The 26,962-nt window shown below is 35.7% G+C and overlaps 2 protein-coding genes across 2 annotated transcripts; one reads left to right on the top strand and one right to left on the bottom strand.

The window, feature by feature from the left end:
- The first annotated feature begins 14 nt into the window (after positions 1-14).
- Positions 15-2,584, top strand: LOC145613559 (protein NRT1/ PTR FAMILY 7.3-like). The gene is made up of 5 exons (XM_081668672.1): positions 15-20; positions 254-374; positions 475-692; positions 851-1,413; positions 1,530-2,584. The coding sequence occupies exons 1-5, from the start codon at positions 15-17 to the stop codon at positions 2,371-2,373; spliced, it is 1,752 nt and encodes a 583-aa protein (XP_081524798.1). The 3' UTR covers positions 2,374-2,584.
- A 2,110-nt stretch (positions 2,585-4,694) lies between these two features.
- Positions 4,695-25,846, bottom strand: LOC145613262 (exocyst complex component SEC8-like). Its single transcript, XM_081668334.1, has 27 exons — positions 25,627-25,846; positions 25,241-25,310; positions 24,686-24,889; positions 23,216-23,389; positions 22,542-22,646; positions 20,569-20,678; positions 20,144-20,278; positions 19,723-19,879; positions 19,531-19,637; positions 17,848-18,149; positions 17,522-17,673; positions 17,255-17,370; positions 16,283-16,353; positions 15,471-15,586; positions 15,338-15,387; positions 10,659-10,759; positions 9,565-9,677; positions 8,618-8,725; positions 8,268-8,450; positions 7,929-8,014; positions 7,250-7,448; positions 7,041-7,118; positions 6,273-6,374; positions 6,098-6,172; positions 5,748-5,843; positions 5,452-5,501; positions 4,695-5,360 (listed from the first exon to the last, which is right to left on the bottom strand). The coding sequence occupies exons 2-27, from the start codon at positions 25,280-25,282 to the stop codon at positions 5,276-5,278; spliced, it is 3,117 nt and encodes a 1,038-aa protein (XP_081524460.1). The 5' UTR covers positions 25,283-25,310; positions 25,627-25,846; the 3' UTR covers positions 4,695-5,275.
- Positions 25,847-26,962: the final 1,116 nt, after the last annotated feature.

The following is a 26,962-nucleotide window of genomic DNA, read 5'->3' as shown; positions in this document are numbered from 1 at the left end:
GGAAAAAAACAGTGATGAAGGTAAAAGAAAAAAAAAAATCCAAGTTCAAGTTAGTTATTTAATGTAACGCATACGTATAATTGTTATTGTTACTTTTTCATCACATACGGAGTACCATGTTCCATATTTGTAAGGGTCTGTTCTCTTCAGACTAGTTCAGTCAATTAAAACAGACTTTAAGTGTGTGTCTATAGACTGTAATAACTCATATTTGATTTTTTTTTTTTTTTTTTTTTTTTAATTTTTTATCTAGGAAAAGATAAGAGATGAAAGTGAATCAGTAGAATACACTCTTGATGGAACTGTTGATTTATATGGTAAACCAGCAGTACGTGCTAAGACCGGAAGATGGAGCCTTGGTATCCTAATCTTAGGTATCATTTCGGATTTATTTTTGCCATTGAGTTTTCATTTTCGCCTCATTTAGTTGTCATATTACTAATATTTTTGAACGTGTGATGATTATAATTACAGTGAATCAAGGGCTGGCTACATTAGCATTTTTCGGCATAGGAGTAAACCTAGTATTGTTTTTGACAAGAGTGGTAGGACAAAGTAATGCTGATGCAGCTAACAATGTTAGCAAATGGACTGGAACTGTTTATCTATTTTCCCTACTTGGTGCCTTCCTTAGTGATTCCTATTGGGGTCGTTACAAAACTTGCACGATTTTTCAAGCAATCTTTGTCCTTGTAAGTTTCTATTGTTATATTGCACAACATACATATTGTAACACATTAAAGGATCCTATAGTTGTTATATGAGATGGTACACAATTAAGTTCGTTTCGTTGTTAATTAGATGAGATGGTACACAAGTATATACTGATGCTTTAAACTTTATGTTACAGGGCTTGGCATTATTGTCACTATCATCATACTTATTTTTACTAAAGCCTAGAGGTTGTGGAGTTGAGCTAATTCCATGTAACTCCCACTCTGGCTTCCATGTCGCGTTGTTCTACACTGCATTATACATGGTGGCCCTAGGGAATGGAGGGTACCAGCCAAATATCGCGTCATTTGGGGCTGATCAATTTGATGTAGAACATCCTAAGGAAAGACACTCGAAAATCTCCTTCTTTAGTTATTTCTACTTGGCTTTCAACTTAGGATCTCTATTTTCCAACACTTTATTGGCCTACTATGAAGATCATGGAAGGTGGGCATTTGGGTTCTTTATATCAGCTATTATTGCCCTTATTGCTTTGGCACTTTTCCTTGGTGGTACGCCTCGTTATAGACACTACAAGTCGTTAGGAAACCCTGTTTCGAGGTTTGGCAGAGTTCTTGTGGCATCCTTGAAGAAATGGAAGGTTCCTGTACCGGCAGAAGGGGATAGTTTGTATGAATTGGATGCAAAGACATACGTTAAAAATGGAAGGAAAAAGATTTTGCACACCAAAGGACTATCGTATGTTTTAAACCTTACTCCTTGTTATATATGTAACACCTAGAACAATTAAAATTTTTGCTCTTAAAATTAATTTTTAGCAAATTGAACGTTTATGATTTATTGTAATGTCACAGGATCTTGGATAAAGCTGCGGTTCCCACCTCATCCAACAACGAAAGGAACTTGTGTACTGTCACACAAGTCGAAGAAGTTAAATGCATATTAAGGCTTCTCCCAATATGGGTTTGCACTATTATGTACTCTGTAGTCTTCACTCAAATGGCTTCCCTCTTTGTGGAGCAAGGTGCGGCGATGAAAGTAACCATCAAAGGTGGCTTCCGTATTCCACCAGCTAGCATGTCTGTTTTCGACATACTTAGTGTTGCATCCTTCATCTTCATCTTTCGTCGTGTTTTGAACCCTCTTGCCATTCGATTGAGGAGTAGAGGTCTTACTGAGCTTCAAAGAATGGGGATTGGTCTCATCTTTGCGATTTTATCTATGGTAGCTGCTGGCACTGTGGAGGTTTACAGGCTGAAATATGCGATAAAGGATTGTGAGGATTGTGGAGAGGCTAGTACTCTAAGCATCTTTTGGCAAATACCTCAATTCATGCTTGTTGGTGCATCCGAGGTTTTCATGTATGTTGGTCAGTTGGAATTCTTCAATGGACAAGCACCCAAAGCATTAAAGAGCTTTGGGAGTGCACTTTGCATGTTGTCAATGTCATTCGGGAACTATATGAGTAGCATCATAGTTACTTTACTTATGAAAATAACTGCGCGAGGTAGCAATCCAGGGTGGATTCCGGAAGATCTAAACAAGGGTCATCTAGAGAGGTTTTACTTCTTGTTGGCCATTCTTACCACAATAGATTTCATGGTGTACTTGTACTTCGCTTCATCATACAAATATGTTCAATGTGAAGAGCCGGGAGAAAGTGATAAAGATGAAGACGGTGTCAAGATTGATGTCTAGGAGAACTTTGCTGTTAACCAAAGTGAAATGACTTTCTTCACCTGAAAGCAGAAGAAATGATCAGAAGATTTTAGCATATTTCAGACTGTCATCAAGATGAAGGGAAGCAGCAGAAAGGCAGGCAAAATAATATAGAGCTGGTTTCCTGATCGATGCGTCGTGAGCTTTTGTACATAGGGTCTCTCTTGTTCTGTATGTAATCAATAAATTTGTTGTTGTTAAGGACTGGATTATGGTAGGTTTGTTGTGTTTAGCATAGTGCAAACTTTGATGCAATTCTTCTTATTAATTAAAAATATGTTGGCTGTAGACAATGTGATTGCTTCCTTATTTTATGCATGATCAATGTCAAGTATTGTTAGACATTACAAAGCACAAACATGGAAAATCCGGTTCCTTGCATATAGCTCGCGGCTAGGAAGATTGGTCGCAATCTGAACGGTACCACCCACCCTTATCCTACCACTGTCCACTTATAGGCGGCCTTATATGAGTTTAAGAGTTTTTGGTCATTTGAAAAGAAGGGGGGGATTAATACATAATGCAAGTGTTATGAGTTCATTATCGATGAAGGTCTTTAATTTCAATTAAATTGCACATTTATTAGGCACACCGTGCACATTAGGCTCTTACGAGCACCATATCATCTTTGCCATAAACGATTGTCTATTTCAGGCTACAACATAGACGGTTTTTTGAATAGCACAAATGGCTTAAAAATGAATCAAGCAAAATTTCATAAATGAATGATATCAATCTGATTGTCGAAACAGGTAAATACATCAACTCTTGACACTACTTACAAAGCATTCAGTTCGAGGACTTGTGAGCCTCAATAAAACAACTCACTTGTCCGGCAAAAAAAAGAGAGAGAGAGAGGAGGGGGAGGAAGCCCAAAGCTTTAAGGGTAAATTTAAGTCGAAAGCTAACAATGCCTCACAATATGCCATCTCAAAGCTAGGCCGAGAGACGGGGGATCTACATACATGCTCATTACAACATTCAACGGACAAGCAACTTTCCTTTTAGTTGTCAACTAGTTTAAATGCGTGCAATGCACGATTGTTATTAATTTTTTAAAGAGTTATTATTGTATTGAACTTTTTTAAAAAAATATACTCATAATATTAATTCAAAAGTAAATATAAAAATATATTAGTTGGGTTTATATGGAGAGTTATTACTGTTAAGAATTTTAACTGGAAGAAAGATATTTTTCATTATTATAAAATGATTTCCTTAAAGAATCTTCATAAAAAACGGAAAGTAAAATGGGCGGGAAAATAATTAATGACATTATGACAAATGTCATTTGAGGTTCGCCTTTAGTATAGGTTTTTTGATTGATTGATTTATCTTGTAAGTATAAAGCTAATTGATCATCAATCATATGCATAATTGCATACAAATATACGAAGTAAGTACTTAGCACTAATAGAGGTGACGAGTGGGCTGACTTTTAAACTGTGATCAAAGCAGATGGCAACAGTCAACAAGTCAAGTTCAGTTCTTTCTTTGCCTAGACCCAGACAGACCCCGAATCAGTCTAGGCCCAGAACCAGTCCATCCCAAGTTCCCCAACTACAAGTCCTCTTGAAGACCAGACTTGAACAAGCTCGGCTAAGTGTTTGAACCACCTTAAGCATGGCTTGTTCCTGTCCCATGGCAAATAAAATCAGCATATTAAATCATAAAGTACTCAGAATACTCTCATTCTTTCATGTTCAGAAAAATTTGTTATTTGCACATGAATAAAATCTTAGGTATCATTTCGGATTTATTTTTGCCATTGAGTGTTCATTTTCGCCGTCATTTAGGTGTCATATTACTAATATTTTGAACGTGTGATGACTATAATTACAGTGAATCAAGAGCTGGCTACATTAGCATTTTTCAGCATAGGAGTAAACCTAGTATTGTTTTTGACAAGAGTGGTAGGACAAAGTAATGCAGATGCAGCGAACAATGTTAGCAAATGGACCGGAACTGTTTATCTATTTTCCCTTCTTGGTGCCTTCCTTAGTGATTCCTATTGGGGTCGATACAAAACTTGCACGATTTTTCAAGCAATCTTTGTCCTTGTAAGTTTCTATTGTTATATTGCACAAAATACATATTGTAACACATTAAAGGATCCTTTAGTTGTTACTCGTATATGAGATGGTACACAAGTATATACTGATGCTTTAAACTTTTATGTTGCAGGGCTTGGCATTATTGGATCCTTAGTTGTTACTCGTACATGAGATGGTACACAAGTATATACTGATGCTTTAAACTTTTATGTTGCAGGGCTTGGCATTATTGTCACTATCATCATACATAAATGAATGATATCAATCTGATTGTCAAAACAGGTAAATACATCAACTCTTGACACTACTTACAAAGCATTCAGTTCCAGGACTTGTGAGCCTCAATAAAACAACTCACTTGTCCGAAAAAAAGAAAGAGAGAGAGAGGAGGGGGAGGAAGCCCAAAGCTTTAAGGTTAAATTTAAGTCGAAAGCTAATAATGCCTCACAATATGCCATCTCAAAGCTAGGCCGAGAGACGGGGGATCTACATACATGCTCATTACAACATTCAACGGACAAGCAAAACACCATTCTTAACAGTTCGCTCACAGGGGTGGGCAATGAACGATGAGAAAACTCAAGGCAACTGATAAGCATTAATTTTAGTAGAGTAGATTTATACATCTATCAACAGAGGCCGAATGAACACCCACTACTTACTGACGCCAAAATTTACAACAGGCCACCATCAATGCTTGCTATTATGGACTTCAACTCTTCGAGTGTTTTTTTTGAAAAGAGACGGCAGTATATATTCATGGACATACCAGATATCTTCTGGCAGTCACTTAGCTAGAAATCCAATCCAACAGAGTCTGCTAGGGTCTAACGCAAAATGTCTGATACTCTATCTTGTGCATCAGCAGGAATCTCTCTGCCTGGGACTTCGATTTTTAAAAGATTGGCATACCTGTCAAATACATTTGATGGTCAGATACTGCGGACTTGTCAGGCATCATTAAACTAGTAATAGTAGCAACATATATCTTGATCACACTTACTCCTCTGGTGTAAACAAGTTCTCGTGTTCAGTAATAAAAGCCAGCAGAGCCTGTAATGAGACACAAAAGTCATCTTCAGGTGATTAGCACATACAGTAAATTGTTTTAAAAGAAAGAGAGGGTGAGGTGAACACCTATTATCACAGTTTTTTTTTATGGGAATGAATGTATGACCACAAAGATTATACAAGTAATTGCAAATAATGTTAAACCCATAACTATAATGTGCTAGGACATTGTGGCAACAATTTCCAGATGGGGGAATAATTGTAATAGCAATAATCTAAGGTAAGCACCTCAAATGGCATGTTTAGGAGCTCAAAGTAAGTCCGCACACGGTCCAATCTCAGTTGCACGGCTTCACTGTCAATTGATGGTATGGCTGCTAGTGCCTGCACCAAGAAATTTAGGCTATAAAGGCTTTCAGAGGAATAATAGTAAATCAAATTAATGGTCCGTCTTCAAGGGTACTATAACAGGATATGATCATATCTCAATTAAGCCAAAAGCTAGGAATTGCAATAGCTGGAGAGAAAGCAAAGAAAAAAAAAACGTTGAAAGTTTAAATTTTGTAAGGTCAATATGATATCATGATCCCATAAACACAAGAATAAATTAAACACCACATTGTGAATAGTGCACCTACCTGTTCCAAGGCAATCGAATTTCGGCATATCTGTTGGACTCCAAAAAGATTAATTGATTTCATATCAGCCAAAGCCTGGATAAGCAATACACCAATCAGACAGAGAAACCAAGAAATGGATGGCAGGTTCAAGCAAATTAAACAATAATTAGCAATTAGGAAAAGCTGTTATCACCTTGATAGAAGTGTTTGATGTAACGCCACAAATTCCACCAAAAATGTAATTCTGCTTTATCCCCGAGACAAAGGGAGCAATTGCTTCATCTCTGCGTGTTATCTGTTAGGGTATCCAATAAGTTAAATACTGTAGAATTAGGTCAGGACTACATAAGCTCACAGTTTAAGCATTTCCACACACCCCTCTAAGCATATATTTCCAGGGAAATCCAAACACAATGAAGTGCTGGGGGCTAGCAGAATAGCAATCCAACCTCATAGCAACACCACATGGGATTCTTCCCTTCCAGTGCTTTAATAAAGTGAGTTTCGAACCTTTTTTTTTAACAAGACAAACCATTTCCATTGATTTTTACTTTAGAGACCAAAAGTAAATCATTTTGATACATGATACAAAATGCCAATATGTCACATTATTGTATCTTTAGTTTTCTCAAAGGATATAAAAAACTTACATATTACTTCACGAGAAAATCAAAAATCAAAAAGATATGTTGCATCTAAAACAGTAGATTGTCATTGACACAATGAAAAGCAAAGTAATTTGTCAAGAGAATAGTGAAAAGACACAAGAATATTAATAATCCACCTCGATACTCATCTGCTACCTAAAATACTGTGCATGTAGAATTATAAAACAAGTTTTCTCTAGTGTAAATGTTCGGGAAATGAATTCTTCAGCCAGTAAGAGATTCAAATTATATGCCTGAAAATGACTTAAGGTGATCCCACAATAACGTATTAGCAAGACTAGACAGAAACACACCTGAGCAGTGAGGGATATAATAAAGTCATCAGGTTCTTCTGCATCTAAGTCATCCAGATATTCTCTATTAGTCATCTCCTGTTCACAGATTAAAATTGTCAACAAGGTCAACTACATACAGCATAAACAATTTCATATTTTCATGAGCTTTTGAATCAAACTTCAGATAAGTGAAAATATAAAGTCCTTAAGTTAAATTTACGACATGCCTGCATATGGAAGACTGTTTCCAATTGCATTTCTACACGCAAGACTTTGAGGCAATCAATAGCCAATTTTCTGTAATCATCAGCAAATGATACCAGATCTTTTGAAGGGGAGCTACTAACTTCACTACGGCGAGGTGTTCTCTGGTTCTTTCCCTTCTCTTCCACTTGATTACATGCAGTGGCGAATGTTTTTCCAAGTCTGCATAGTGCATAGCATGTGATAATTCATAAAGCATATTATTTTTCATGCTGCAACTTCTGATAAAAATATCTGGGAACCACCATATGAAAATGACCAACATACACAATCCTAATTAAGCTGATCATGAATAAATCATAACCCCCAAAAATAAATAATAATAATAAAATAAAATAAAATTATAAAATGGAAATTTTTAGAAAACCATCTGTTGGAATATGTACATCATATTACGTACATATATAATGTAAACGTACATATTCCAATACAGGCAATACCATCACTTATGACGACATCTCATGAGATTATTACATTCTATAAGAAAATCACGAGTATACAAATGTGAGAGATCTTTCCAGGGATAAGTCTCAGTCTGAAAAAGATCTGTGTACACATTGGTTCCAACTCTACTGCAAATAGCCATTATAAAACAGTCTCTTGCATTTTTTTTTTATACAATGCCAGAAGAAAAGGACTTACCTTTCAATTGAATCTGCAACATACTCCAGTGAATCACTTAAAGAAGCCAGTAGAATAAGTTTATTATCATCACGAATTAGATTTTCCTGCATGAGAAAATTAATAGCAAGGGCAACTTTATCAACAAATCATCTAAAAACCTCTCAAAACATATGCCAACTTCGCAAATAGATCAACAACAAACAAATTCATTCTAATTATTTATTTTTATCTCTTTTTCTTGAGGCTGGAGCAGTATGATACAAAATGGGGATAGAAATGGACATAGGTTCATTACAATGCCAAGAACACAACATAGCAAAGTTGCAAACATAAAACAGCTTTTAAATAGCACGATACCTGCTTGATTGGTCGCAAGCTAAGTAGCACTTCACTCATCTGTTTTTCAACTTCAATCCCATATGCATCAGAAGGATTATCATTCAGACGGTTTTGTAGACATGAACTAGCAGGATCAAGCTTCATCAAGCTTTCAATATCATGCCTTCCGATCAGCATATAACTCTGTTTCTCAAGAACTGCCTGTAACAAAAACAATAAGATGAGGAATGGTTGCAATAATGCAATATGAAAATTGAAAATAATATAGCAAGAGACAGTAATATAAACTGTATTGCTAGCATTGTAAAATAATATGACAATTGAAAATAATATAGCAAGAGAAAAACAAGGGTACAAGGAATGTTCACCTCCATGTATGAAGTACGACATCTTTCATATGCTCGCTCAAGGAAAGTTTGCACATATTTCACAAATTCAGCAGCAAACTTTGGCATAGCTTGAGCCCAGCCAAGTATCTAGTGGACAACACCATATATCAGAATTTACTCAACATACAATTTTACAAGCGTTTTGATTTTTTAGCTAATAGAAACAGACTGAACGCGCAAGTCAAATGATCCAACCATGAATAACAAGAACTTCCTGTCTAATTCAGTTTACTGATAGGTCTTCTAAGACAACCACAACTACAGTTAAGTAGTGGTTTACAGTAGGGTTCATGTTTAAAAGAGCCCTCTTCGAGTTATACTCCCTTTGTCCCTAACTCCCTATATAATAGTCCCATTTGCTCAAGCACACATACTTGGATAGGTGATTAAAAAAATTAAGACAGAGGGCTTGGCTGATTGATGGTGAATTAAAAAAAAAGATAGTGGGGTTTGGTAGACTGAACGTAAATAAAAACATACAAATAAAAGAGTGTGGTTTACTATAGGTAAATAAAAAATAAGATAGTATAGTTTCGTTGATTAAGGGTGAACAAAAAAGAAGATAGTGGAGAAATGAGAGATTGAAATAAGGACAAGATTTTGTAATGAAATGGGACTTTTATTTAAGGGCAAAGGGGGTATCATTATTTCATTATTTTTGAAGAATTTTCTTGATGAAAAGTATTCCATGCCTTCCAATTTCCAACACATCATCAACAGTATACATATTCTGTAAAGATCTTAGTTCCATAATTTCAAGACACATCAACCTTATATGGCTTATTTTCACAGGACAAAGGAATAGCTAGTTAGTCATTTATCAACTATATACAAACATTTCTCATTTTTCATAACCATGTGATTTGATTAATGCTAGGCCTACGCCTCGCTAGTCAAAAGCATAGAAAAATTGAAGCTAACATTACCTCTTTTGTCAAAAGATCTATAGCCAGAAGTCCCTGCAAGACTGGTCGACCCTTCTCAACAGAAGGTGTATATGAAGCAGCAGCACGTGTCCGAGGACGAAATGCAGCTGGACCTGGAACAGCACTAATATTATAAGGTTTTCATCACCAAAAGTAGCAAATGCAAACCAAGTAGCTTATAAAATGGACAAAGAAAACACACCAAAAAACAAGAAAATAAAGTATTCTTGATTACCTCCCATCTCTTTTTTGTTCTTATTATATTTAAGCCTTTTAGGCACACCCCCCCCCCCCCCCCCCCCGGTTTCTCTCCTTCAATTTTACCCTTCTCACCCCACAATAATTTCACCTTTTCACACTCTTACTTTATTCACCTTTTCTTACACCCCACCTTTTTACATACAATAACCGAGTAGAACATCTAAGAATGGAGGGAGTGTAAACAGCTCTCTTTCAATAATTTACACCAAAAATGAGGCTTAGAAGTTAGAACTTATCAATGATCATACATAATAAAGATCATATCAGATAATGACAGTCTACACACATCAATCTTAAATCCTTTTACTCCAAATGCTAATTAAGACATGGGAAAGCATAATAATCTCCATACCTGAACAATTGATTAGTCCTTAATATTATCTGAAACTAATCTTAATTATCAACTATCATACATAATACAGATCAGTATCCGACAAGCAGTCAGAACACACATTAATCTTGAACCATTTTACTTTAGACGTTTATTAAGACTCAAAAAACCAGCAACAATTTCATTACTGAACAATTAAATAGTACGACGAAAAATTTAGAAAAATGCAAGCACATCATGAGTAAGTGTATATGTTTTCTAAAATATATTTTAACAAAGATCACATCACATGACCACAATTACAGATCTATGACAAAAATCAATCTTGACTACTTCACAACCCTCATTTTATCTGGCACATCTAAAAAGCATCCAACATAGAATATTATCATTGCACAATGTAACAGATAAAAATAGAGCTAATAAAACAAAAAAAACATTCACTGCAATGAAGTTTCTACAGCTATAAATCATTTGAGTTACTGTAAGTCATGGAACTTGCTTGATATAGCCTGCTGTACACTTTTTCGGTAGTCCACAAACATCGTAGGTAAGAAATGTTCCTTCACAAAATTTTCAACAAAAGCCAGCAATCCTTCATTCCTGCATACAAAGAAAGATCAAGGCAATTATACTGTTAGACAAATAAGGAAGAAAACTGCGCAGAGCAAGAAATTAAAGAGGGATTTTAGAAATTAAAAGAAAAGATATAGCTATGTAATATTTGAGTACAGAACAGTAAAAGAAAAAATCTTTTAAGAAAAGACCAAAGATGAAACTTGCACGTTCGCACCCACAAAACACCCTCACTATTTAGCCAGCCCCGTAAAGAGGGGAAGAAAGGGGTGCGATGTACTTAGACTACTCTAGATAGGGAGAGGCAGTTAACAAAACAACAAATTGATGTGCATCATTTTCTAGCATTACAACAGTCCAGGGAGAATCAACAAGCATTATAAATATTAAATGATGTCTCTGATACAACAATCAATAAGTCAGCTTCCTAGCACCAAATATCAAAGACAAATTGGTCCATACACCATAAAGTTAAGCTGGCCTACCATAAATACTGACCATTCACATCACCTTCCAAATTACTCACAAAAGAGACATGTTCACTCATATATCACTTGTATAATGGATGATATCATGGGATCACAATAGCTAAAATCATTTTTATAGCTTCATGCAAGCTAAGGGCTTCACAGCATACCCCATTTCCCAGCCGTGATCTGCATATACTGTACATGCTGTAAGTACGAGTTTTTACTACAGTATGCAAGGACTAAAGCATGTTAGGGCAGTGTACGAGAAAAAGGATACATGCATCTTTTTTGGTAGAATGAAAACTTTCAACTAATTTTGACCGACTCAAGAGAGATAAGTCTTGGATGGTAAGCGGATAATAGGACATGTACAATCAAATTGAGTGATTTTAAATGTTTTCCTATGCTCAAGCTTTAATACATCAGACAAATTCTAATAAATCAACAGAAAAGGGGTATTTAAGCCTCAAATTATATTGGACCTTCAGAAAACTCTCTTAATCTAAAATCAATTTTAAAAGATTACAGGAAAGTGAAATAACAGAAATTCCTGGTGGGTAGTAGAGCTGTCAATTCGGGTATTCAAGTCGGGTTTAAGTAAGGTCAAATTAGGTCTCGGGTTAAATAAGGATCAGGTTATGTCGGGTCAATTTAGCTTCAGTTCAGGTCAATTTAGCTTCAGTTCAGGTTCAGGTCGGGGCAACTTCAGTTCAAGTTATAACGGGTCGTTCACTTTTTCGGATATAGGTCGGGTTCAATTCGAGTTAAAATCAGATCGGGTTCAATTTTAGGTCCGGGTTGTGTTGAGTTTGGTTTGGATGGGTTAACAAGATAATACATTCGGGTTCGAGTTAGTGTTGAGTCGGGTTTTGGTTCAAATTCAATTCTAATAAATATCGATGTGGCCAAGTTGAACTATATAATTACTCCTTTCATAATTTGATCAAGCATCATCAAGATTTCATTAAACCTATACGAGTAATAGAGAACAAAAGGTATATAAGCTGAACAAAAGATTTTATTCAATCGGATTGAGGGTTAAAAGAATTATAACAGTATAAGCTGAATAAAAGGTATATAAATTTTTATTAAACCTTCCATGACTCGGGTTCATGTTTTAATTGGGTCGGGTACTAGTTCGGGTTCAGATTGTTTTCAAGTTGGACTAAATCGGTTGACGGTTACTATCCTGGTTCAGGTTCAGGTCATAAAGTATTAAGTATTGGATCAAATCGATTTTCATTTAAGATCACGTCAGCAGGTCGGGTTACAGGTCACTAGTTTCACCGCATTGTTCAAGTACAGGCTGGTTCGATCATTTTCGATTATGGTCAAGTTCTCGGGTCGAATCAGTTTTTTACAGCTCTAAAAATCCACACTTTTTGAGGAAATTCATGCCAGTGGAAAAAAGTGTTGAAACCCTAGAGGATATATCTCGGAATCATATAATGCAGTTTGAAACCATATTTAATCATTATATGTTGTCATAAACGTCCGTGGTAAGCTTGAGTTTACGATATCACTGCAAGTTGTGAACGGGTAAAATGACCGTTTAAAGGCATATTAGATGGTTCCACCGACCCAATTGGACCTCCGGAAGCTATTAGGGACCACGGTAAACATCTCGGCAATTTTAATTTCCGGGCAAAAAAAGGTCATAAAATTAAAAAATTGAATATAATCCACACTTTTTGAGGAAATTTTGAGGTTTCAGGGCCCGGTGGCGAAAAGCCTTGAGACCCTAAGGGATACATCTCGGGGTCATATTAATGTTGTTTGAATCCACATATGATAATTATATGTTGTCATAAACGTCCGTGGTAGCCTTGAGTTTACGAACGAAATCACAGGCAAGATGACCGTTTAAGGGCATATTGGATGGTTCCACCAACCCAATAGGGAATCCTAGAGGATATTAGGGACCATGGTAAACATATCGGAAAATTTTATTTTCGGGCGAAAAAATGACAAAAAATTACAAAATTGAAGGATATAATCCATTCTTTTTGAGGAAATTTTAAGGTTTCGGGGCCCGGTTGCGAACAACTTTGAGACCCTAATGGATATATCTCGGTGTCATATAATGCCGATTGAAACCATATATAATCATATATGTTGTCAAAAACGTCCGTAGTAGGCTTGAGTTTACGAAATCACTTCAATTTGTAAACAGGTAAAATGACCGTTTATGGGCATATTGGATGGTTCTACCGACCAAATTGGACTCCCGGAGGATATTATTATGGACCATGGTAAACATCTCGGCAATTTTTTTTTTCGGGTGAAAAAAGGTCAAAAAATTACAAAATTGAAGGCTATAGACCACGCTTTTTGAGGAAATTTTGAGGTCTTGGGACCCAATGGCGAAAAGTGTTGAGACCCTAGGGGATATATCTCGGGGTCATATATTGCTGTTTGAAACCATATATGATCATTATATGTAGTCATTTTAGTACGAGGTAGGCTTGAGTTTACGAAATCATTACAAGTTGTGAACGGGTAAAATCACCATTTAAGTGCATATTGTATGGTTCCACCGACCCAATTGAACTCCCAGGGGGTATTAGGGACCATGGTAAACATATCAGCAATTTTTATTTCCGGGCGAATAAAAGTTCAAAAAATTACAAAATTGAAGGCTATAATCCACGCTTTTCGAGGAAATTTTGAGGTTTTGGGGCCTGGTGGCGAAAAGTTTTGAGATCCTAGGGAATATATCTCGGGGTCATATATTGCTGTTTGAAACCATGTATGATCAATATATGTTGTCATAAATGTACATGGTAGGCTTGAGTTTACGAAATCACTACAAATCGTGAACGGGTAAAATGACCGTGTAAGGGGCATATTGGATGGTTCCACCGACCCAATTGGACTCAATTGGACTCCCAGAGGGTATTAGGGACCATGATAAACATCCCAACAATTTTTTTTCCGGACGAAAAAAGGTTAAAAAATTACAAAATTGAAGGTTATCCACGTTTTTTTAGGAAATTTTGAGGTTTGGGGCCCGGTGGCGAAAAATCTTGAGACCCTAAGGGATACATCTCGGGGTCATATAATGCCGTTTGAAACCATGTATGATCATTTTATGTTGTCATAAACGTCCGTGGTAGGCTTGAGTTTATAAAATCGGTGCAAGTTGCGAACGGGTAAAATGACCGTTTAAGGGCATATTAGATGGTTCCTCCGACTCAAGTGGAGTTATGGAGGGTATTAGGGACCATGATAAACAACCCGGCAATTTTTATTTTTGGGCGAAAAAAGGTTAAAAATTACAAAATTGAAGGCTATAATCCATGTTTTTTAAGGAAATTTTTAGTTTAAGGCCTAGTAGCGTAAAGTGGCAAAATTAAAGGCTATAATCCACCCCATTGTTCGAGTACAGGCTGGGTTTAGATCATTGTCGGTTAAGGTCGGGTCCTCGGGTTCAATTCAAGCCAAATTCAGATCGAATTCAATTTCAGGTTCGGGTTGTGTGTGAGTCAGGTTTGAGTGGGTTAATAAATGGTACATTCGGGTTCAAGTTAGTGCTGAGTTGAGTTTGGGTTCAAGTTCAATTCCAATAAATATCGATATGCTCAAGTTGAACCTATATAATTACGCCTTCCATAACTTGATACACATTATCAAGATTTTATTAAACCTATATATGAGTAATAAAGAACAAAAGGTATACAAGCTGAATTGGATTGTGGGTTTACAGATTTGTACTAGTATATAAGTTGAACAAATGGCATATAAATTTTATTAAACCTTCCATTACTCGGGTACAGGTTCTAATTGGGTCGGGCACTAGTTCGGATTCAGATTGTTGTTGGGTCGGATTAAATCGGTTGACGGTTACTATTAGGTCGGGTGCAGGTTCAGGTTCAGGTCAAAAAGTATTGGATCAAATCGTTTGTCGGTTAAGTTTAGGTCGGGTTACAGGTCACTAGTTTCACCCCATTATCCGGGTACAGGTTGGGTTTAGATCATTGTCGGTTCGGGTCGCGTCACAGCTCTAGTAGGGAGGGGGGGTGCTAGGGCAATCATATAGCAAAGCCTTCATATCCTAGCGTTTATTACACGCGTAAATTAAGTATATGATATATAATAAAGAAAAGAAAAGAGGAAAATTAAATCCTTGACATACCCAGATTGGGAATAATTCTCTGGCAACATTGAAGCAACCTTGTCTGTAAACTGCAGAGAACATTTCATGAGAGTAAATAAAATTAAGAGTATGCATTTGTCTGGAGACAAAAAAAATACCAACAACCACAAACCTGAAGAACAGGACGATAAACAGCTGCTGCTAAATACATGCCTTCCTCAGGTAAGACAGCTGCAGACCCATATCCCTCTTGTGACATGCCTTGGGCCTTCTTATTCCAACTTTGGCCTATTATAATAGTCAATACCAATGAGAGAAATCTAAGGTTGTTAAAAAAAAAGGGTACAAAATTTCATCAACAAATCAAACTGCAAAAAAACATTTTTTTTTAAAAAAAAGTAGCAATAAATCTATTCCCATTAATTAATAAAACTCACTATGATAGAAAAAACCTTGAAAAAAATGTCAACTTTTACTAAAATAACAAGGTCAAAAGGCTATATAATAGCTACATGTGTCAAATTTTAATATTGACCTTCTGCAAGGAAGGAGTAGCATGCAGAAAAAGAGAAAAGGTGAGCCTCCTAAAGCACAAGAGAAACGAACAGATACATAGGAAAATAAAACTACTAAAGACTAAAATCTATAACCCAACTAAAACATAAAGGAAGTGGACACATACTAAAAAGGATTCCTTGGTAACATTTGAGTTCTGTTATGGAGTACAACTTAATTGCCAGGTTTTATTAAAGATTTTGAGATCACAAGTTTGAATGCAAGAGTTTAATTAACTAACTTGAGGTAAATTACTCTAGTTCCTATTAATTGAGAGCTAAAACTGACTATAATACCAACAAGCATTTAGGTCATATTGCTTTCTCCATGCAATATTGACAAACACAAAATTGACTAAATGGTTCCCAGCAACTCAATTTCTATCTAATTTATTATATAGAAAAGATAAATCTAATATTTAGGCCACACCTTGGTTAGGAACGGACATTGTAGCATCAGAGAAGCGAAAAGCAAAAGTGAGACCATCGTCTGACCCATCCCTGAGAAAAAATAGCATCAATAAGATATTTTTAAACAAATTCTAATTATTAAAAATAAAAAAAATTAAAAAAAAAAAAGGAAAGAAAAAGATACACTGGTAAAAGATGCAGGTTTAAGTGTTAACATGCGCTTGTAACATCCATGTTAGTGCAAATATGCAATGATGCAAGGCACCTAAGCATCCTATCCTAGAGCCATAGACCCCTTGTACAATAGCATACTCAAACTTTTAAAAGGAAGTAAGAAGACTAAGAAGCTTCTCATAATCATATAGTTGACAGCTATTAACGGAGACTTAAACATATGATGTACAAAAGATAACAACTAAAAATAAATAAATAAAAAATAACAATAACAATATAAAAGTAAATAAAGTGTCAGGCTTAATCACTCAGACCCTTCATTTCTCTATTGTATTCTTTCCAAAAACTCAAGGCATCAACTTAGATATGGACACTGGAGCAAGAAACACTTCATATTGAGTAAAAAACTTATAACGCTTTTATATAGTAGCCAAGAACATCTACGATACCCTGTCGCATATACGAATGGGGGACTAGTAGCGTCTGAATATATACATAGTTGACAAGAAGCAGGTATATTCAGCCAGCCAACCATATAATTTTTACTTAGTTCAAGTAAAAGGTGAACGAGGAAAATAGGAGAAGTTCCTTCTCTCTCATTAAAGCCAGATATAAACTATACGAAAAAATAATTTTCATCTCTGAATTCAACAATCAATCTCTTACGGACCGAGGTCATAAAATGTATCAACACCCTATCCTGTATATTTATTAATATATAATTATATATGCCCTCGGCAGAAAACATCCTTAGTACAGCACTTCATACACGCATAGAAGTAAAGTGCTTGATAAAGTTTGGTAAAAATTGGCTTGCCTCTTTTCTTTTGAAGGAACTTTGCCCGCAAGTCTAGCTGTTTGAACTGCAGCATCAGCTGATGCAGCTTCAGGAGTTGCTCGCAGAATCTCACATATGAGTTGTTGGCATTCACTCTTTTACACAACCAACAAATAAACAATCAGTAATAGTTTAAAAACAGTGCTAAAATCTAGGTGAGTCAGCTTCTCTCCCTAAACAGGAGCCTAAATCTTCAAAAAGTACAGAAACATGAAGTTGGAACAATACACACAAAACAGCCCATACCTGTAAAACTGTAAGAGAAAACCCAATAGAGTAGCCACCAGTCACCTCAGATTCAGTGTTGAAACTTACATCCACCAAAGACCTGGGTGTATTGATGTCAGCTTGCTGACTGGCTTTTGCTTCAAGAAGCTCTCCAACAATAACGTGATTCTCTGAACATTAATGATGAAAACAATGCTTCAGATTCATATATAGATACACTCTTCTATATGCTTTAGTTTTGTTTAAGAATGTAACTAAATAAATTTCTTACAGTCTAAGATGAGAATAAAGTTTGCTATTTTTAAATACAAGCTATCGACAACAAAGAAAGGGTTGTGCCTAACCAAATATTTTAATGATCGAATCAAGAATTGAATTTAGAAGTTCTCTTGCAGCAGCCTGTGCTGTCCCCATAGGCGCCATCACTGGAGTTACAGGGCTAACGGCTAACAATGTTCCACTGAGTGATACCCCATTTGCACGTTTCTGTTTGGATAACTGGTATGTTTCCAGTTGTCCCTTCAAAGTATGTAGAGTCGAAGAATATGCGGTCAAACCACTTCCAGGCCTGGATGAGCTCACGTTTTCTGCATGAGCTTTTATCTTAGAGGAAATGATCTCATGAATTGTCGATCTCAACCTCTGGCTATCACCAATTTAAGTTGCAATCCCAGAATGAAACGAAAAAACAAGTCAAGATATTTAAAAAAGCAATGTTCAAAAGCAACCAGATTATAGATGCATTAAATTTCTGATAAAGTTGCAATCAGAACAGCAGCCAAAATCCTCATACAGTGAATATAGTAACTTCAATAAACTCTAGAGTCTTGCCCACTTACCATTTAGTGCGAAGAATAGACTTTTTCAACCTTTTTCTTTAAATTAATTCAGTTCTTTGCTTTCTTTTGTTTCGTTTTGCTCTGCTCTCTCCATTTGTGAGAGTTTGTCCCAATTTTCCGGGTTTAGGGTTCTAATAATATTTGGAAAGATGATTTGGATTCGTATGGGTATAAATTTTGTCATAAACTCTACGATCAAAACATCAAAGCAGATTGCGAAGGTCTCTACTTGGAAAGATAAGAAGACATCGAAAATCACTGTTCGCGAAGTAGTGGAGTGTGGGCTATGCAAATTAGTTATGGTTTTGATTGTAAAAGTTATGTTATTTTCTCTAAATTTGTGGTTTACAAATCCTTATTACGAAGTATTATTGTAGATTTCGTATGACTATTCATTGATGATATTGCTTTTCTTCAAGTCAACAAAAAAATAATAATAATAATAATAATAATTAGTTTGATGTTGTGACTATCAACCAATCTAGGTGTTTTGGACCAAGGCTAACTGTAGCACATGGTAGAATATTTTTACACTATTTTGACAATTTGTCCTTCCGTGTTATTAGGGTCATTACAATGTTGCAGACCAAAACCATGTATGTACCTAGCTAGCAAGAGAAAGCTAGTTTTGGAACTTAACATCAATTGACAATACATCCAGGACAAATAGGTTTATCCTTACTATATGCGTTTCCGTGTATAATTTAGTTTAAAATCAAACAAGGCTTACATCACAAATAATAAGCTTGTCAATGGACTTGCATAAATTACGAATTTTTATATGGAAACGGAAAAGGAAAAAAGGTAAGGATAAACCTATCTGTCCTACACATATATTCATATGCAAGTACCCTAAAGTTCCTTCCCCTCTCCTCTCCCCTTCATCTACCATCCAAAATGTTCTTCTGTTGTGAAACCAACTAGGAACAGACTTTTAAGGAATCAAGGCTAAAAGCTTCAAAGTTGTGTTTGTGCATGAGCTATAGTTGGGATTGACTTCATGCCAAAACAATTCAGTAACCTTTTCTAAGATATTGGTTTGCTACAAATTTACTTCACTGTAGAGCATGGTCTCTGGTACAGAGCTGGAATCCACTTATCTTCTTGATATTTTCTTTCAAAAAAAAAAAATAAAAAAAATAAAGGCAAAAACAGATTTTGGAAAAACTTAAAGTAAGATATATATACCATATCATAGCACCCGCAGCAGCAACTTTGCCGAGCTTGCACAAGCATTCTACCATGGTCTGGAGGTACTTCACATGTAGAGGAGCATCACTCTTTTGCACAGCTTCCTGTTATCAAATGCATGATCAAATAATAAACATCATAGACCTGGAAAATATGTCAAAGTATAAATGAAATCTTATAGTGGCGTACAAGAAACTCATCAGGTGTAGCAGAAGAAAGCCACGGAGGAAGTCGGCTTGAAAAAAATCCACCCTTTTTAAGGCCATAATCCCCTCCGTTGGCCCTGACATGACCATCAGCTTCTTCACCTCTTAATCCACCCTCTTCATCATGCCCATCATAAGACCTACAGAGCATATAGAAAGGAAAAAACAGTAACTATAATGCTAACATGAAAGAAGGGATTGGGGGACATTCGGGGTACACAAAACTAAGAAGATTAAACATTCTGCTTCCCACATAAAACAAAACATCAAAAGCTACAGAGATTCACTAAGATATGATGTTCACTAATCACTACATAACTAGAGAATGTAATCACTGACTTCCAGCAGAAAGTGCATGGAAGATTAAAAAGTAACAGCTCAGACAGTGTTGGTTGTTGTTTTACCCTCCATCAACTTGGTAATCAGATTTAGATGACCTTGTGCGTCGAGATACAGGTTGCGAAATACTCATGGACAATGAAAGAGTTGCTGACATTATAACTTCATCATCCTTTTCAAGCAGGCTTGAAGAGACTGAGCTGCATAGAACATAAAACCTTCATGAAAATTCAATTATGTAAAAATAAACCAGAAGGTAAAAGGTACCAAAATTTATAAGAAAATATCATTAAAACAAGCAGTATAGTACAACCTTACTTGAGAGAATGATAGGAATTGGATAATAAATATATAAAACCACAAAGTTGACATGAGCTCGCTAAAAAAATATACCTTGTACAAACTAAAATAGAAGAAACAAGCCCTTTCACTGTAAGATGTAAGCTTCCAACCAGATAGCAAAATAGCAAGGAGACGAAAAAGTCTATACCTATAATCACCTTTATTATAAAGGTGGGCATGCAAGTCTTCCAAAATCTTGTAGAAAAGGACTCCACGCAACTTGGTCAACTCAGATTTAACATCTTGGAGAGCACCAACCTGATCAGAAAATATAAATTACGTCATGTGTGAACCAAATTAAGAACTGATAATGAGACCTGAAAACAAGATTATGTATACTTGAAAAGGAAAGAAAATCAATGGAAAACACAACAAAGAGAAGAAGTACAGAAATAACATTACCAAAAGTCCAGAAACACCCAAAACTTAAGGGGAAGAAGATAATGCACCAAAAATGTATCACCCACATCCCCAAAAAAGATCTGGTCCACTAAGGTTAAGGATTTTAGATCAGATTGCCTCTTCCTCACATGTATACTGTATAAACTAAAAAAAAAACCCCAAGGAGGCTCAAGTGTTGTACTGATGTCCTCATTCAATGATTTTGATGGCATAAATTAGATTTGGGGAGGGAACAAGCAGCTTAAATATGATCATGATGGCCGTTGAGGTGGTTTGTGATGCTAGAGAGGCTTTAAGACTTAAACTGTAGCATTTTGAATTAAATCGTCATTTTTGAGCAGTTTCAAATAATGCGAGGAGTATACAGGCTTTGGCCCCACAAGGGTAAGGTTGTAAAAGAGTTTTCTGGTCAGTCTATTCCTTGGCTGTAGTTATTGGGCAGCCTAGAAGATGATAACTAGACACTCCCCTTTGTTTTCAAATCCGTGGTTTTTCATAGTCACTGTCATACTTAAAAGACTATTGGTTAAAGAAGTTTTTACTTTGTGATTTTATTAATTGCAAAAGGTCAAAAATTCTCTTGGTCTCCCTCAGGGTTTTGTGTTCAACTAAGAGCCTGAAAAAAAAGATGTCATAGAAATCCAAGCAATACAAAGCACGGAAGAAAAGAGATAATAGTATAAAAACGATCCTATTATTAAAAAAAAGGTGTCCTTGAAATCCTAGTGATACGAAGCACAAAAGGGCATGATATAATTTACAAATTATCCTTATTGAAACGTCTTACTCATCAAATAAAATATCATTGAGAAAGCTCTTAACCTCTTACCATAACTGACATCTATTGTCAAGAATGTCAACTCACTGAGCTCTGTATTTCAATGACTGATTCTTGTTTGCATTCACGATTACAAGTCGCACACAAAATAAATGCACTGGACATTTTCCCTCAACGGATCTAACTGAAAAGACACAACTTTTTCTACCAACCCTCACAGAAACTCTATCATTCCAATTTTATTAAAGCCTCCAGAGAGAGAAGGTTGTAGGTCTCCGCCCTTTCTACTTTCTCCAAACCCTTTTGGTCAAGGGAGCCATCTGCCTTCTTGTTCCTTGACCACTCCAAAACTCATGATCACCAAAGATGCTTAAGAGATATGAGAGTCAATCTTACTCCAATTTAAATCGTAGGGATACATAGCACTTTTTCAATTCATTGGACTATATGCTAACATTTCCAAGGATAGTGGAGGCTCACATATCTCAGTGTCTCACTCTCCTCAGCTCAACGAATTAATATATTTCAATTGATGATAAAACCATATCTCAATGTCTCACTCTCCTCAGCTCAACGAATTAATATATCTGTTGATATTGACTGATTTATCAAATCTAGATGAAGATAATTGCATTACTTTGAGAACCATAACTTCTGAGATTATAGTGCCAGCAACCTAGATCGGAGTCAGCATTAAAAATACCAGTGACTGATACAAAAGTTTGGCAACTCATGAAATCGAAATTTGATGCAGCCCCCTTTTCTTTATTGAACCTTATCTTATTAAAACAAGGCTCTACATTGCAAATATTGCAGCCATGAACCTTTTATTGGGAGGTGGGGGTGGGGGACTAATAATAAAGGACTGATCAGTTCAGCAAAAACTATTAAAAGGATTGCAAGTGAAAAGAAAGGAGATAAAATTGAAAGGAGCTACCAACCGTTTGGAGACCCTCCCTTTCAAGCATCAATGTAGATTGCACATGCAGTTGGACAGCAGCATAAAACTGCTTCTCAGCGATAAGCTTTTCCATGCGCGCTGGAACCTATGTTGTGTCAAAAAATCGGAAAATACTTCACCATAAAATAGTAGAGTTCACTTTGTATAGTGCACACAATGCCCAATTTATAAAGCATCATACAATTGCCAAATGTTTGTTTAATGCATAAAGAAAAGGTCATGAATATCTAATTGTTCATGTGGACAATCAATCAAGATGGGGGGAGAGGGTATTGCTTTGGTGAGGTTGGCCCTTTTAGGTCAACAAACAAACTTTTGAGAAACTTAAAAAGTTTATGGTGCTGGGCCTTGCACTCCAGATTTACATTCAAACAAGCAAGCATATTTTTGAACCAAATCATAAGGAAAGCACACAATTAATTCTTTATAGATACCCTATAATGTAAAGCATAGTTCAAAAATGCAAGCTAAGACACTACAATACATGCACAAAAAATACTTACACATTACAAACCATACACAAGAAGCATAATCCATCAAAGTTAACCATAAGAATATATGATACAAAAATGTATAAAACTATCCTAATTCCTAAACAATCAAGAAAAAGCTCCAAAAGTATCAAGCAAATAATGTGATCTCAATTGTATATACCTTAGATATTCCCTCAATCTGGTCCAAAAGGGAGATTATATGGCGTAGTGTAACAGACCGGTACCAGAACTGATGCAACTGCTTGTTACGAGCACCCAGTCGCTTCTTTGCCTCAGCCAAATCAACTTTTAAGACAGAAATGCTTTCTTCAGATTCACTAAATAACCGCAAGATCTGATTAAATAAAGATAAATGAAACAGAGATTATTAAAAATTCTATTGATGATTGTGACCACATTCCAAATGACACCACAAAAGAACTGAACTCCTTAATAAATAAGATCCAGCAAAGTTGGGTCAGATGACTCAAATCAGTAAGGAAGAAATACCTAGTATGGCTATGAGAAACTAGTATTTGGCTACCTAACTCAAGCTTTATGCTGTAGAATTGTGTCTTCTAGATAGTTTGAGGCCAAACCGCCAAAGGCAACCTTGCTCTCCCTAGTTAACAAAGACAATATGCCTTAGATACTAGGGAAGAAGTGCTTCAAATGACAGGACACACTAATTTTCAAAGTGTAGAGTTGGATCTAGGATGACGCACTCATTAGTGCTGTGGTCTACAGTAAACTGGTTTTTTAGTCCTCTTATATTATAACTAATTAACTAGTAATGTCTACCCAGCTTATTCATTAAATCAATATATAGGTTCAATTTTCTACTTTTGTTGATTCAAAATCCTCTTCCTTACAGAAAAAAAGGAAGGGGAAATATTTTTTTTTCCCTGACATATAATAGGGCGTCAATTAGATGTTCATACAAAACCTGAAAGATTTTAAATAGATGGTTCAACCTTGCTTCATCTAGCGATTTTGTATGCACTATGGAATTACACCCTGATTTCAACATCCATGTATAAACTGACACGAGTTGACACAACAAGTCCTCTGGCCCTTTATTTCACCAGAGCTTGGCATCTGCTCAAATAACCATGGTAGGAATAATCCTATGGAACTGGACACAAGCCTCCTCAATTGAGTTTGACTCAGCTTCCTGTTATTTCTTTTTCTTTAAGTTATTGTGATAGTGGTTGATCTTTCTAATTGAACTTCCAAGTGGCTCTCGGTAATTCATTAAAAACGGGCCAGAGAAGATGTTTTGATATCCTGTGAGGCTATGAGATACTGCTCTGAAGTAAAAACACACATGCATAGCTAACTAGACTTTGACCATTTACACACTTACATCCATTCCCCAAGCCAATCCACCCAAATTGAGAAGGAATAGGAAAGAAAGAAGGGATTACACCAGTAAAATTTTAAATCACTTCATAATGTTGGGACAGTCAACAAAAGCTCACTTTAGCTTTGCATTGCAAAAAGAGTCTCAGCATGGCAGTTGGACATCTTTCCAATTCACAGTCGATTTATGCTGATAATACATCTTTGACTTACATATCCAATATCTACTTTTTAACATTCAATGTCAGATCGTTTCAGTAATTTCAAACTTGAAACTAATATATGGTACCTGGGAATAATTTTGAATTGCTCTATTGAAGCCACTGTGATATGCATGTACAACTTCATCAACAACATCCTCAATAACCTCACTCTGCTCCTTCAGAGCTTGTAATTCATCTTTTGCAGTCAACAAGCGAACCACATGAGGCAATGAATCAAATCGCGCTGCAGCCCAGCTTTCATCAATTCGTGCTAGGTCCTCTCTCAAATGCTGCAAAACCATTGAACCAAATGTAAATGCACGTAACAAATTTGGCATAGTAACTCATTGTTACATAAAATTCCACCTTCCAAGAATCCATGTACATCAGTGAAAGCCATTAAGATAAACTACATTCCGAACTAACAAGTCTACTAGCTCAAGGAAAATCAATTTCTTATTACAAACATTCTACTAGTAAGTAATACAAAGTGTGGCAAAGCATTCCCGATACAAAATACTCCATATTAGCATCATCACATCACATTCACAAGTAACATAAAACACGAACAATTTAGAAAACAAAACCTACATTCAAAACCAGGAAAAAAAATCCAGCTCAACAAAATGTTGTATACTTACAGCTTTATCAGATGGGACAGGAAGCCCATCAAAAAGTCCCATCCTGAGCTCGAAAATTACTCAATTGCAACTGCAAAATTGTCGAAACACCGCGAATTACAGGTACAAACAAAAGCAATCCAACAAAAAAACAAACGCAAATACAAAATGCGCATAATAGAAGTATAGATTAACCCAACAATTAATTTCAATTCATCTATTCCCAAAATTGGCGGTGACAAGAAATTCAATGTATACAAAAATCAAATAGAAAAAGTTCCAATTCATCATACAACATTCAAAATCATGATTGCTGATAAAATTTGAATCGAATTAAAAGTACAGTCATTAGAAACAGATCAAGATAATTGTTACACAAATGCAGAAATTGAGATCGAGAAATGTACCTAGAAATCAGCAGGTGGCAAAATTGGAGAGAGAAAGAGTAGATTTTTCTCGTGGATTTATTCAATTGGGGAGAAAATTAGGGTATAGGCAATTGAAGAAATTGATTGAGAGCAGAGAAATTGAGGAATTTGACTATTGATTGAGGAGAAGCTTCATACTGTAAAATCTCGATTTAGTTTTTTTTTTTTTTTTTTTTTTTTTTTTTCCGTGTTGAATATTCACTGTAATTTTATTGGATTTTTTCAACCTGAGGAACACAATTTGTAACAGTAATAAACAGAAATTTTAATTTTAATTCGTTAATCAGCAAATTTTTGAGAAAAATAAGTTTATGATCTTGATAAACACTACTAAATTGGCAAACTAGTGTTAGCAATTTTATCCAATTTTAACCCAATAAAATTACAATTTCACCCTTTGATAAACTGGACTCCTTCGAATTTTTGTAGGTTGAATCCGCGACCATTATAAATTTTTCGACTCATCTTTTTGTTTTGCTCGAATGCAATTAAGTTACTAATTTTTTTTAGAATTTGTAGTTGTATATAGAGCTGGCAAAAGTTTACACGACTCGACAACAAGACACAAACTGGACACGAAAAAACGGGTTAGTGTCAAGGGTTTCCGTAAACATTTAATTAAACAAATCAACACGATACAGCACGTTTATTAAATGGGTTGGATTAGCGTTGAAGCTTCCCAGCCTGTTTAATTTTCGAACACGAATACAAACATGACATGACACGACACGACATGATTGCCAGCCCTAGTTGTATATATAAATATACAAAGTAATAATTACTACTAAGACGAAGTACTATAGGTTTGCACGTGTGGAACAGTTGACCCTATACCCAACTAATTAACAAACTAAGATGCATAACCAATTAATTATCATTGTTTTACGCCAATATAAAAGTGTTTAGGTTAGCCAAATTTACATTAGTTTGGAAATATGAAGTTGCCATCATTTTTATTTTGACTCATCAATACTTTTTTAGATATGCCATTAGGTCATTGAGAATATCCTCACATCTAACAACATAACAACGTCATTAAGTTTGTGATGCAATTCAATTTCAAATCATAGCCAAAAATAACAATTTTTCAAAATCGCTAACAATGTTAGCTATCTTAAAAAACAAACAATTTGATTAAATAATGTTCAGGGAACACTCTAACACAAGTAGTAATAAGGTTAGCTATGTTTCGATTTGGGCTTAGGGATGACATATGAGAGGTTTAAAAGCAAATATTTTCTCCCCCACATCCACCTAAAACTTCTATATCCACCACTACCTACCCACTACCCATGAAGAGCATGATCTGAATCTC

Source organism: Chenopodium album, chromosome 25, assembly GCF_948465745.1.
Source record: "Chenopodium album chromosome 25, dcCheAlbu1.1, whole genome shotgun sequence".
NCBI classification, from domain to species: Eukaryota; Viridiplantae; Streptophyta; class Magnoliopsida; order Caryophyllales; family Amaranthaceae; genus Chenopodium; species Chenopodium album.
The sequence above is the reverse complement of the archived record's forward strand: the minus strand, read 5'-3'. Positions and strand labels throughout refer to the sequence as shown.